This window comes from Cyprinodon tularosa, unplaced genomic scaffold (assembly GCF_016077235.1).
Source record: "Cyprinodon tularosa strain WSP-4 unplaced genomic scaffold, ASM1607723v1 ctg694, whole genome shotgun sequence".
Taxonomy (NCBI): Eukaryota; Metazoa; Chordata; class Actinopteri; order Cyprinodontiformes; family Cyprinodontidae; genus Cyprinodon; species Cyprinodon tularosa.
The window spans coordinates 229,365-243,363 of record NW_024039445.1 but is presented as its reverse complement, the minus strand read 5'-3'; the positions used below and the strand labels follow the sequence as shown (position 1 = coordinate 243,363).

General features: G+C 36.6%; 2 protein-coding genes across 2 annotated transcripts in view; both read right to left on the bottom strand.

Moving 5' to 3' along the window:
- lipeb (lipase, hormone-sensitive b) overlaps positions 1-6,130 on the bottom strand; it is a 34,468-nt gene extending 28,338 nt beyond the window's left edge. Inside the window, exons 1-2 of the mRNA XM_038268149.1 lie at positions 5,999-6,130; positions 5,591-5,645 (exon numbers count right to left, since the gene is read on the bottom strand). Coding sequence (XP_038124077.1) covers positions 5,591-5,645; positions 5,999-6,089 — 146 coding nt within the window. The 5' untranslated portion in view covers positions 6,090-6,130. The remainder of the gene's footprint in view (positions 1-5,590; positions 5,646-5,998) is intronic.
- An 897-nt stretch (positions 6,131-7,027) lies between these two features.
- Positions 7,028-12,312, bottom strand: cd79a (CD79a molecule, immunoglobulin-associated alpha). The gene is made up of 5 exons (XM_038268124.1): positions 12,191-12,312; positions 9,407-9,730; positions 8,714-8,829; positions 8,508-8,570; positions 7,028-7,482 (listed from the first exon to the last, which is right to left on the bottom strand). The coding sequence occupies exons 1-5, from the start codon at positions 12,228-12,230 to the stop codon at positions 7,357-7,359; spliced, it is 669 nt and encodes a 222-aa protein (XP_038124052.1). The 5' UTR covers positions 12,231-12,312; the 3' UTR covers positions 7,028-7,356.
- Positions 12,313-13,999: the final 1,687 nt, after the last annotated feature.

Genomic DNA, 13,999 nt, shown 5'->3' with positions numbered 1-13,999 from the left:
AAAAGTCTGAGAATGAGGGAGGAGATTGGCTAGGAGGTGGGTAAAAGTTCACTAGGCCAGGAGCTAAATGAAGGGGATCTTGAAAGATGGTTGGCTTTTGAGAAGGTACACCCGAGCTGATTGGCTGGAGCTGAACGAGGGACATCACAGGTAGTTCAGTTGAAGCTGCTAAGTCTTCCAGACTGAATTTGTGCTTAAGCTTCATTTAGAAGAAAAGCACTGTTCAACCATTTAAGTTTGATGTGTTCCCAACATTGGTTAGGTTACATTAAAATGTAACTTTTTAAACTACAAGCAAAATTCTGCATGTGACAGATAGCTAATAATGTACATCGAGCCACTATGAGTGCTAGACCTGTAACTTCAATGCTTATCCACCCTGAAAGTAGATGGCAAAACTGTACTGTCACAAAATGAATCAGTCAACATGTGTTTTGAAAACTGATGGCAAATGACTTTAGACAAGATTGAGGAGGTCAGCTTGCAAAGGTTTAAGAAAGGTAGAGAGGGTTGCAGCTAGCTTGAAGATCCATGCATGCAAGTAGAAGTAAACACTTTTTCACACAGTGGTTACCATAAAATCCTGTAACAATGGACTCTGGGCAAGCAAGCTCTCAAAACCTGAAAGCAAATTTAGAGTTTTGGTAAAATCATTCAGTCCTAGACAGCTCTACAAGAAATCTGTGTACGCTGTTTATTAGCAAGAAAACAAACAGAAAACGTGGATACTGAGATGATTAGTCTCTTAATGCAGAACAATTCTGGAGTCAACTCTCCAGCTGAGTAACAACCCTATACATACATCCAGGGCATTAGAATGGTCTAGTCAAAGTACACACCTAAATAGCATGAGGAATCTATAGAAAGACTCACAGCCTGGTGATTCTTTATCAAGTCTTCAACATCATTAACCGTTTGGGCTATTATGGGCTACTTAGCTCCGGTCCACCACATAAAATCTAATATAAAACAATATGTGTGGTTTTAATGTGACCAAATATGAAAATGTTCAAGTTGAGAAAAGACTCACCTTTGCTGTATAAATATAACTAAATCCCAAAAAAAGCTTTGAAACAAGAGGTGAACAAAAAGGAAGCCAGAGTAAAAAAAAAAGATGCAAACAAGTCAGTTAAAGTCAGAGAAAACCCAAGAACAAGTCAGCTGTAAATATCGTAGCTTAAAAGATCATCATAAGAGCATTACCTTTTTCCCATCTGTACCTTTCTTGTTTCAATCGATAATCATCTAATTGTATAATATTGTATATTATATAACAGTGCCCATATTAGATGTTGAGTTTGACTCTTATAGAACCTCTGACCAAATAATTATTTATAATTTTAGAACAAAATTAGTAGCATGTGCCAACTGTTGGGAAATATGAATGTGCACACAGCAAACACATGGAGCCTTAAAAAAAATAGAAGAAAGTACTTTTGAAGATATTCCGAGGAGAATTTTCCAGTGGAAAACATGATCTCGGTGTAGACTTTTTGGCTGATACAACAGCTGACTGTTCCATAACTCGAAGGAGGGAGATGTGACCTCTCAACCAGAAACAAAAATGAACAAACAACACCATGACACCAAAGAAACACAGTGTTTACTTAGTACAGTTATTATTACCAAACACATCAAAGGAATTTTTCATAATAAATAATAATAATAAACAATAAATGGCAAAGAGAGTTGCTGTGTTGACTTACTGTAAGAGTACACTGTCCAACTGTAAAACTAAATTCTTAATCAGACTGCAAAATAAGCTTTAGCTGCTACTATATGGGTTAAAAAGATTTATAAAGTAAAAAAAAAAAAAGTATTGTAATTTTTGAACACTTTGGAAAAGGTGAAAAAAAAAAAACTTCAGAAAAATTGTTGCAGGCCATAAAAGACTTTGGTTAAAAGACCCTTTGTATCTTAAAAAAAATTAGGGATGCACGATATTGGGATTTTGGCCGATATCCGATATGCCGATATTTTAAAACTCATGTAGCCGATAACCGATATCGATACCGATGTTAAAGCTGGACAAAAATAAGTATTCATTGAAAATAGCAGTTTTGTTATCCATTTCTGACACTTTGAAAAATAATATACTCAAATATATTTTCATATGCTGATATCAAATAGATTTTTAAAAACGCGGTATCGATCTATTTTACTTTCAAAATCTCGAGAAATTTCATCGTTCTGTTACAAACTCTAGTGATATTTTGCAAATTCTTGTGAGATTTTGTTAGTAAAATAGATCGATACCGCATCAATATATCAACATATAAAAATATGACAAAATGTTGTGAATTTTCGGGGCATTTCGTAGCATAACGATGACATATAGCAATATTTCATTAGTAAAAGAGATTGATATGGTGTTTTTAAATGGTAATATATCAGCATATGAAGATATTGTGATATTGTAATGTATCAATATTTTTTCCCTCGTCTTTAGAAGTTTATAAGTCTGTAAAAAAGAAGTTGAGGAAGAAGAAGAAGTAGTACTTTTTTTTTTTTTTTTAGACTTTAGAAACTAAGAAGCTGATCAAATATGGGGTTAAATATCGGTGGGGTGGCCGATGTCCGATATTCAGTTTTAAGGCCGATACCGATAGGGGGCCGATTATATCGTGCATCCCTAAAAAAAATAAAATAAAAAAATAAAATATAAAAGACCCTTTGTAAAAAAAAAAAAAAAAACATCTCAGATAAGCATCTCCATAAATGTAGATATCACTGAAGATCTAATTTTAGTTTGTCAGTTCTAAAAGTAAATAATTTATTTTTCATTTTCCAGAATAAGAAAATCATTGGACTGTTGAGGGTTGTGCGGGCTACATTTAAATGTGCAGCTCTGGCAACAACATGTGCAGCGTGGCAACCTTGAGATGTTCCCGCTCACCGAAAAACTGCAATATGGCAATGCTGCTGCAAAGTGCAAGGTGACTGGAACACATTTGAAAACTGTTGAGGAGAAATCAAGATCTTCGTGATATCTAAATTTCACTGAAGTTCTCATTTCAGTTTGTCGGTTCTAAAAGTACGATCCACATTGTAACGAAAAGATTCCCTTCCAGCATTAATTTGGACACAAGACAATAGAAGCAGTTTTTTCTTACTTTATATGATCATGGAGACATCTGCTGACTAAACGGTTGTCCACCCTCGACAGGGAAGGTAAGAAAATGCCCTTTTCACAGGGTTGTGTGTGTGTGTTAATCAATGGAAGTTTGAGTGGCGTGAAAAATGTGCAGAAGGGACTGGAATATTCGCTGCCCTGGTGGAATTGTGAAGCAAAGCCCAATGAAGAGTTTGCAGGAGCTTCACAAACTCTGGACCGCGGCTGGGGATCAAAGCTTCCAGGGGCCACCACACAAAGACCAATCAGACTCTTCCACTAAAGCCTTTGCAGTTCTTGTATTTAGTCTTTGGGCAAATTAGAAAATAGATTAGACTGGTCTGTTGCTCAGACATCCAAAGTTCTATTTGGGACTAAGCATAATTGGGAGATTAATTTGGAAAGTGAGGTCCCAGTAAACATGATGTTTAAGGAAGTTTCTACAATCAATGATGATTTGGAGAGCTCTGCCATCTTTGTAGTGATCCAGTTTTAAGACCGAATATCTTGTGGGGACTCATTACATGAAGGCTGTTAACTGTTACTGTCATTTTTATTGCTTTCATTTTATTAACACATATGAAAAGATTTCTGTCTAAAGCAGCTAGGCAGCAGTTCTTACTTTTGATCATCCTAGCTTTGTATTATTCTTGATACGCAAAAAATATTTTGGCAGCTTGAATTTAAGGCCAGGGCCCCTGCTCAGCTGACCGCTATCCTCTTTAGAGGTGGACCTGTGAGATATGAACAGAGTTTGAATCACCTGGAAGCAGAAGGAAGTGTCTAAAAGCCGGGGCTTGGTAGTGTCCCATACAATAGCCCTGCATGCACCAACAGTGGCAACAACAGGAAACCAGTAACAATGAGCCTGCACACCCCAACGACAAAGTAAATATAGGGCTTAGTTCAATGGTCATCTAAAGGAAAAGAAGCCACATTTAAAAAAAAAATATATATAGGGTTTTATTCAGTTAAAATATACACATTAGGCACCTTATGTAACAAAACAAAAATTAGGTGAAAATTGGAAATCTCATTATATGGGCTTTAAACTTAAGCTTTAAATTTTCCAAGTTTAAAGATGTTTCACCTCCAATCCAGGAAGCTTTTTCGGGTCCAAATGTCTGATAAAGACAAAGTAGTTAGGAAAATGACAGATCCTATGAAAAAAACATGCAAATATCATCATTGCTATGTAGCACAGTATTCACACTAAAGGCCAATTTATGCTTCTGACACATAGCCTCTGCAACCGTCGAATTTGTCTCAGTGCGCGACCATGCCCCCGCGCAGAGATTTGGCACCCATTGTCTTGTACCTCAAAAAGATCCTGACTACACGTTGGCTGGTCACAAACCTGCACAGACCTCAAGCTGAAGAGCACAGACAAAAAGCAGCTGTGATTGGTCCTTGGTATGCCTTTCCGGCTGTCTGTGTGGTCGTCCTTCTCGATTCGGTGCCGGGGCGCACCATTTTTTTAATACCGAGGAACAACTACAATGGACAACCTGCACATCCTCCTAACAGAACCTGTTCCTCTTCGATGTCTAGCAACTCTTGATCTATCTCCGTGACCGTGATTTATTGCGCGCCATCGTTGCCGGCGCTGCCAAAGTTCTCACGAGTTCTAAAATAGTTTCTCCCTTGCGCTTCGGTGGGAAACTGCTGTGCGTCCCTAGAAATTCCAGACCGACGTTGCAGAAGCATACCAGCAAAACTGGTTCACGAACAGACCCAAGAAACATTTGATGTGTGCAGTTGCAGAAGTCTAGTCTGCCCTTTAGCCCAACTTAAATCCCACTAAATGATGGTGTTGAACCAGAATCACTATGGACTACATAACCAATCACTGCAAAGTTTATCTTAGAAGCATAAATAGACTTTCCTACTATTTAAGAGCTTTCAAAATCTGAACAGGGTTTTCTGAACTTTGTGTTTTTATTTAGCATGTAGTGAAGTATGGAGTATGAAGTATAATTTGCCCTTAATGTGTTTAAGTTATCCTCAGATTTTAATGATTGAGTTTATTGATCTTACATTGGAGATATTTACTCGTTACATCAGCTCAAATAGTTAAAAAGAGAAGAAGGTGCCAAAGGAAGAAAAAGGTGCAAGTATGGGATATATACCATATATACAGTCCATCCACATATGACAGCATTTTTTATGGCAGGATTATTATACAGGGTTATTTTCACAGGGTATTTACATGTTATTTTGGCTTTTGATTGATTGATGACAAGGTAAAAACATGATACAGGTCTTTTTAGCAGGCTTGCAGTTTCCTGACTAAAGTCTGATGCCATCCTACAGGAGGCTCATTAATCTGAGTCAACCCCCTCTGGTGTCATACCGACAGATCACCATTTATTGTCTTAACAGATTTGTCCACAGTGCTTAGGAGAACACATAAACCCACTCCCTGCCTTAATCTTATCAATCTAGTCTCCTCCCCTTTAAGTTATATTGTTTAAATACCTGCTGATCAGGTTGGTGATGTCAGGCTCAGCTGGTGAGACAAGAGGCGGAGGACCTGAAATGTTTTTAATAAATACAAATGAGAGCCCTTAGTTAATAACAGCGATTTCAGGTAAAAAGCGCAGCGCTGTTACATGTTACTGTCAGGTTATGAACGCTTATAACTACAGACATGGCGAGGAGGGAGGATGTCGGAGCCTAAACAGTCAATGTGTGACACCTTTGCTTGTTATTGACACTACAGCGAGACTGATGTTACAAATCCAGCGGTGCTACCCTACAACGGCTAACCTAGCTGCTATATGTTAGCTGGAAGGGGGCATGTTCCGTTAGCAGGGGGGGGGACTAAAAGATAAATGCCAGGGGGCGAGGCTGGCACAGCAGGAAAAAAACAAAAAACAAACTTACCAACAGGACCTTCTTTGAATTTAGATGAGCGTCTTCCATTCATAACTCTCTCCAGCCTGCCAGTCCCTCCGCCCTTCTTACTCGACGCCATCTTCGCCCACTGTTTATGCACCGCCTCTCATATCTCGTCCTCATATCCTCATACCTACCTGCAGCTAAGAGGCCCCGCCCACAACCATAGGTGGAGCCAATGAAATGCACGCTCTTCTGTCCAGTAGCCAATCAAAACTCTCATAGGAAATATGTTTATGTTCCCTTCAACACTGATATTTATTTTATGTAGATTAGATATATATTTTTTTTTCAATACAGTCTTGAGGCAATTTAATAGCATTTCTTTATTATTTGTCTTAAGACATATATGCATTTCTATAAACGTTACAGAAAACCGCAAAACATTTATGGTGATTAAGGCATTAAAGCTGCAATAACTGAATATATATATATATATATATATATATATATATATATATATATATATATATATATATATATATATATATATATATATATATATATATATATATATATATATATATATATATATATATATATATATATATTGCAGGGGAGGATTTGAATACATTTTAAAATGAATGCCATCAGTATACATCTCGTCTGTATAAATTTGGAGTACACAATTTAGAGAAAAAAACAAAAAAAACATAGAATTTAAATTTTTGAGTCAATTTTAACCTGCTTGTTTTGCTTGATTTGAAATTATTATACATATATATACAGAGATTATAATTAAGGAAACTCCTTACCAGGAGTAATAAGCACTTATAAGCCAATCCTTTAATTTAAATATTATTGAACTGTTTAGGGTTTTCCTGTGGATTTTAAGATTTTATACATCTTTTTTCATTGTTCACCATTATCAGAATCAATTTTATGACTTTATTTTCTCTTTGATATGAAAATGAATTTATAACAAATTAAACTAAAGCTCAGAACAAAAAAAAAAAAGAAAAGAAAATGAAGAAACACAAAGAATATAATAAATTGCAATGACAACAGTGTGTTAGAGAGCTTACATTTTTAAATCTGGAATGCCTTAAATTAAATGAAAAACTTGAAAACCCATTGTTAAAGTTGCTATGTACAGTTATCATTCGATTGGTATTACTGGAATCCTTGCTACAATCCTGATTGTGATAAGACTGTTTCGTCAACAGTTGTCATAATCTCTAATGGCTGAAAGTAGTTAGGCAATATGAGTCTTAGAGGCTAAAATATAGCTGCCATGTTCAAAACGCTGTGCTGCAATCAAACAACCCATTGTATGGCATAATCCAATCACATTTCCCACAAATCCAGAAATAGATTCCCTGTTTCCACCCTTCGTCTGCTTTCATTCATGGTTTCTCCAGAACGATTTCTTCCTTTTCTTCCATAGCATTGCACACATCCTGGTACTGGCCCTGTGACTGGGAGCGTTCAATCTGATCATATGTTGTGCAGCAGTCGTCCAGATTCAGCCCCTGATGCACAAAAAAATACATATATATCATACTATAGTGCATGATAACAAGTTGATTTTACTATGGTGCTCATTTATCCTGTAAAGGCCTACAGTTTCTTACAAAAGCATTTCTCTTATTTAATACTTGTTGCAGTAAACTGATATTTGAAACTATTTCATCAGGGGTTTTACATGGTACACTGACAAAACAGAGCATGTATGTGAAGTAAAGGGAGAAAAGTACAATGTTTTACACATGGACGCTTCTAAAAATGGGCCCATGAAGTCAGGACTACTGTATAACTGGTCATGGTCCATGTATTTATATATATATTTCAAATGATGGATTTTTTTGTTCAATGCCCCCATGAAAAAAAACATCAGCCCCACCCTGTCCCCCCTGGTAAATGTGCTTGTATTCAGTCCCCTTTACACTTATTTCCCTAATTAAATTTCACAAGTTCTGCAGAGGTTACAAAAAATACATGGAAGAAGGAAATCTGGTCATAGGAAACTGGAAATTAAACTTTTCTGGCCTAAATTATAACATTACATCTGGTTAGAGAAACAAAATATAAAGAAGTAACACTGTACATAAGCTATACACAAACATGTGGGTATCAGTATCAAGCAGTGAAGCTGGTTAGAGTTGATGAAAAGTAAAATCTTTGGAGATAGATCACTCTCCAGCAAACAACAGCCTGGACTGGATAAAACTGCAATGGATTGGATCAGAACAAACTCTACTGATGTGTTAAACAGTTTGATCAGGACACAAGTCCATTCAAGAATCTGTGTCAAGAATTAAACAAAATCTTTTCATTCAGTTTCACAGAGTTTGAGTAATCATGAAAAGTAATTTTCTAACTGTTTGAAGTTACGTGAGACAAATATGAAATTATATTTATTTGTGGAAAAAAAAATTTAAACAAAACCTCTGTAACATTTTTCTTGTATTTGCAGGTTGGTCTACCTGTTAAAGATGTTTTTTTGCAAATAAAGTGACATAATCATATATACATAAATACATTCAATTATATTTACCTGATATATGTTCTCCTCTTCTTGTTTCATTTTTTTCATCTCCAGTCTATGTAGGCTCTGTGACTGTGTTAAACAGAGGCAGAGAAAATGGTTAACAGAAATCTGAGAAATAGGTAACTGATTTGAAATAAAATGGGTGACATCCATTTCTGTAACAACATCATATAAGAAGGGTTGGGTGAATCCATGCAATGTGACTTTCTGACCTGGAGCAAAAGAGAGGCTGAAGGAATGATAACGCACAGCAGCAGCAAGACTCCTTCAACTGTCAGGATCTTGTTTTTGGTGCTCTCACTGAGGTTTATGGTCTTCTCCATAGGCTCTAACCAGACAGGAAGAGATTAACGTATAATAATTGTTGGTCTATAAACAGGATATTGTGCTTTATTGGCACAAGTAAATGCAAGCAGGACAAAAACAGAAGCACTATAATAACTTTATCGACTGCAAAAGACATTTATTGCAAACAACTACTATTTTTAATAGAAATAACTCAATCTAATGTGCAATCTGTGGCTTTATTAGATCAGATATACAAGTTTCATGCATAACTTGGTTACAGCTTTAAAATATCCAACACCTAATTATGAAATTAGAATGAAATATGCTCCTATGTATGGTCAAAAGACTTGCTTTATTACTGTTTGGTGCTTTTTATGTGAATAATAAACAGTGTGTAATTAGACCATTCTTATGACATGAAGATGAGCTTCACTGTGGTATGTAGAAATACTGCCCCCACACAAATCTTGAATAGACTAAGGTTAACAGGATTTGGGGCTTATGATGTGTAAGCGGTACTTAGTGCTCACTTGACTCCACACACATACACACTTAGTGGCATTCCTGATTGGCTTGCCGTGCAATGTGCACCCTCACCCACCCAGTCCCATACTCACTGGAGATCCGCAAGTAGGTGCCGTGCGTCATGACTTTGCCTTCGTAAAGAGAGCACTGGTAAAACCCAGTATCTGTCATCCGTGCTCGCTTTAGGGTTAGCCTGCTGCACTGTATGCCTTCGGACTCAGTGTTGTTTTGAAACACACGTTCATTTAGGGGCACCCTGGCATTCTGAGAGGATGCATCGCTCTTCACCCAAAATACATCTTTAGATTCGCTTTGGTAGCAGCATTTCAGCTTAGCAGTTTCAAACTCCTTGGCTATCTCTGAGGGTTTGTCTGCTTCTAATTTAACTGATATAGCTGTGGCAGCAGAGATGCCACCTGTGAAAGAAGAAAAAAAAAAGGGAATTATAATGATACTATTTTTTTGTTCAGTCTGAGCTTCTACCTTAAAAGAAAAAGGACATTAAAAAGAACTTAAAAAGTTTTTAAACAACAACATTTCTGGCACTGAATAGATAAACTTGATGACGGTCGGTCCAGACATTATTCTTCACCATACTTCTCTTTGATTTAAAGTTGACTGAAAAGAGGGACACATAAAGAAGTGAATATTAGCAGGAAATTTGGCTCAAATTATTTTACATATTTTAAAATGGAAAGCAAAGCCATCAAGAGTAAGAAGAGAAACCAACAAGAGAGGCAACAGTATATAAATTATTATAAATAATGTAACAATTACAAAACACTTTGTAGCATATAAATAGCATATAAATAGCATATATATATATATATATATATATATATATATATATATATATATATATATATATATATATATATACACTATATTGCCAAAAGTATTTGCTCACCTGCCTTGACTCACATATGAGCTTAAGTGACATCCCGTTCCTAATCCATAGGGTTCAATATGACGTCGGTCCACCCTTTGCAGCTAGAACAGCTTCAACTCTTCTGGGAAGGCTGTCCACAAGGTTTAGGAGTGTGTTTATGGGAATTTTTGACCATTCTTCCAGAAGCGCATTTGTGAGGTTGCACACTGATGTTGGACGAGAAGGCCTGGCTCTCAGTCTCCGCTCTAATTCATCCCAAAGGTGTTCTATCGGGTTGAGGTCAGGACTCTGTGCAGGCCAGTCAAGTTCATCCACACCAGACTCTGTCATCCATGTCTTTATGGACCTTGCTTTGTGCACTGGTGCACAGTCATGTTGGAAGAGGAAGGGGCCAGCTCCAAACTGTTCCCACAAAGTTGGGAGCATGGAATTGTCCAAAATGTCTTGGTATGCTGAAGCATTCAGAGTTCCTTTCACTGGAACTAAGGGGCCAAGCCCAGCTCCTGAAAAACAACCTCACACCATAATCCCCCCTCCACCAAACTTTACACTTGGCACAATGCAGTCAGACAAGTACCGTTCTCCTGGCAACCGCCAAACCCAGACCCGTCCATCAGATTGCCAGATGGAGAAGCGCGATTCGTCACTCCAGAGAACGCGTCTCCACTGCTCTAGAGTCCAGTGGCGGCGTGCTTTACACCACCGCATCCGACGCTTTGCATTGCACTTGGTGATGTATGGCTTGGATGCAGCTGCTCGACCATGGAAACCCATTCCATGAAGCTCTCTGCGCACTGTTCTTGAGCTAATCTGAAGGCCACATGAAGTTTGGAGGTCTGTAGTGATTGACTCTGCAGAAAGTTGGCGACCTCTTCGCACTATGCGCGTCAGCATCCGCTGACCCCGCTCCGTCAGTTTACGTGGCCTACCACTTCGTGGCTGAGTTGCTGTCGTTCCCAAACACTTCCATTTTCTTATAATACAGCTGACAGTTGACTGTGGAATATTTAGGAGCGAGGAAATTTCACGACTGGATTTGTTGCACAGGTGGCATCCTATCACAGTTCCACGCTGGAATTCACTGAGCTCCTGAGAGCGACCCATTCTTTCACAAATGTTTGTAAAAACAGTCTGCATGCCTAGGTGCTTGAATTTATACACCTGTGGCCATGGAAGTGATTGGAACACCTGATTCCAATAATTTGGATGGGTGAGCAAATACTTTTGGCAATATAGTGTATATATAGTGTATTTTGCACAACCGCATGTTCAAGAGGCAACTAGTATTAAGCAATAATGTTTTCAGAGGAAGTAATGAATCTATGTAAGGGTACTATGAATAAACTGAAATAGTGTGAAATATTAGGGGAGGATTTAAATACATTTTTAATGAATGTCATCAGTATACGTCTCGTCTGTATAAATTTGGAGTAGACAACTTAAAGAAAAATAAAAGAGAGTAGAATTTCAATTGTTGAGTCAATTGTGACCTGCTTGTTTTGCTTGATTTAAAATTATTATAAATATATAAACCAGGAGTAATAAGCACTTATAAGCCAATCCTTTAGTTTAAATGTTTTTAACTGTTTAGGGTTTTCCTGTGGATTTTAAGATTTTATCCATTTGTTATCATTGTTCACCGTTATCAGAATAAATTTTATGACTTTATTTTCTCTGTGATATGAAAATGAATTTATGACAAATTAAAGCTGAGAACAAAAAAAAAAAAAGAAAGAAAATGAATAAAAACATTGCATCCAAACAGCAGAGCCATCTGTTCTGACAGGAAATGTGGTTCATTGAAGCAGAAGTAAAAGGAACTGTTACAAAAATATATAGAATTCAGATTCTCTTAAAATCAGCATATAATATGAAATATAACATCTAAAAAATTATTTTATATACTTTGCATTTGAAATATGTTTTCCTTTCTTATCAAAATCTAAAATATTCAACATTATTCACAAATACATATCATATAACTCACCCATCAAACTGCAGAAAAGCAAGAACAGAAACACTCTCATGATTTATCTAATATAATAAACGATTAAAAGACGAATTGCGTCCGGCGAATGTCTCCTCAAGTCCTCAAAAGGTTCCTTTTTCTAATGAAAACGGGCTGTTCAGCTGGACTGGATCAGGATTCATGCTTGAAGAGTTTCAGCCATCCCACATTTGCATTAACATTGAGCCTGAACACATTTAAAAAAAAAAGTTTATTCATAAACAGACATAAAAAATGACGTGGATGATGCAAACATGGTTAAAAGTAACTTGGATTGTTTAAAGCTTTTTTTTTCTTTTTACAGGACATTAGCAAATTATCTTATTAACAGCTTCCAAAATGATTCAAATTTACAGTAACTTTAAAATGCTGAACATTCCCCATTGTGATTGTTCACAAAGGAAACAGACACTGCATGCGGAATAACAAGGGAAACCTTTGTTTCTGACACAAGAGTTCAAGGTAAAGCATGATCATCAGCAGACAGCACCTCTATGAAAGCAGTTTATGTAGTTTTCTGGGCCTGAGCACACCGCTATGTCGGGTTTAAATAAAAATGGCATGTTAGTTGTTCTGAGACAGACCACAAATTCCACCGCATTAAAAATGCAAAGAAGGTTCTGCTTGTGTAATGACCCCTCTCCACCTCTAACTTATTGTAGTTTTCTTTAAATAAATGTTCATTTAAAAAACTTGTGATATGCACATTATCATATTAGGTTCAGAGCCTGCGATACAACAAGCACTTTTCAACTTTGGTTATTTCAACCAGTGTTATAGATCATGCACAAATAGCTGACTGGAAACATATGTTTGAAAGTATTCACACCCTCCTGCCCTGTACAAGACATTTTAAACTTTTATATCCGTTTTCAAGCTGTCAAAGTGGAAGGACACTTGCATGTTTATATGTTTATAGATTTATGTATTTATTTTTCCATATAATCCAAGTAGTTTTAGAGCCTAGAGCCAATTAGAATACCATGACCGCAAGCTAAGAGGGCGTGAAGACATAAATGTTTCTGCAACTGAGGCAGCACAACACCGTAAAACAGGGTTGGTTCAAATTCTAACAAAAATATGTGGGAGATTGATAGTGAGACAGAAAACATCAAATTATGGCTGCTAATGATGGTTCTAGTAGCTTCTAGAAACATACAGCAGGTAATATGTTCTCCTTCAGACCTAAACCTTCAGAGAGAGATTAAAACAGACGAGGAACATTGCCAGAATTAAAGAACAAATTTCACAAGATCTAGATAAACTTATCCATTCTTTTTTTCTTTAGTTACATTTATTACTGCAACAGCAACTTTAGAGATCTGCAACAAAAAATCTATCTGTGAGAGAAGAGACTTAAAAATACTTCTATTATTTAAATGGCTGAATGGCTTAGCACCACAATACATTTGACTTAACATCATCCTCATCATCATCTCAACCTTCCAGTCTTGTTTCAGTTTACTTTGCATCTCCAGAAACAAACATGGAGAAATAAACTTTCAGATTTTATGAAAGGTTAAATTTGGTACAAATTTGCAGAAAACAGTAAAACACTAAATCCTTTTAAATTAAGCTGAAGAGCCACCTGTTTAGAGCCGCCTCTGACTAGCAGTCTGCAAACATATCCGGGTGAAAATATATTTTACACATTGACCATCTCCTTATAAGTATCTAGGTGATGGTTTTTATGATTGATACTTGATTGATGTTTTTACTGAATATTTGTTTTGATGTTTTTATGATACTACTTTGCTGCTGAAATGTGTTATACACATAAATATTTAC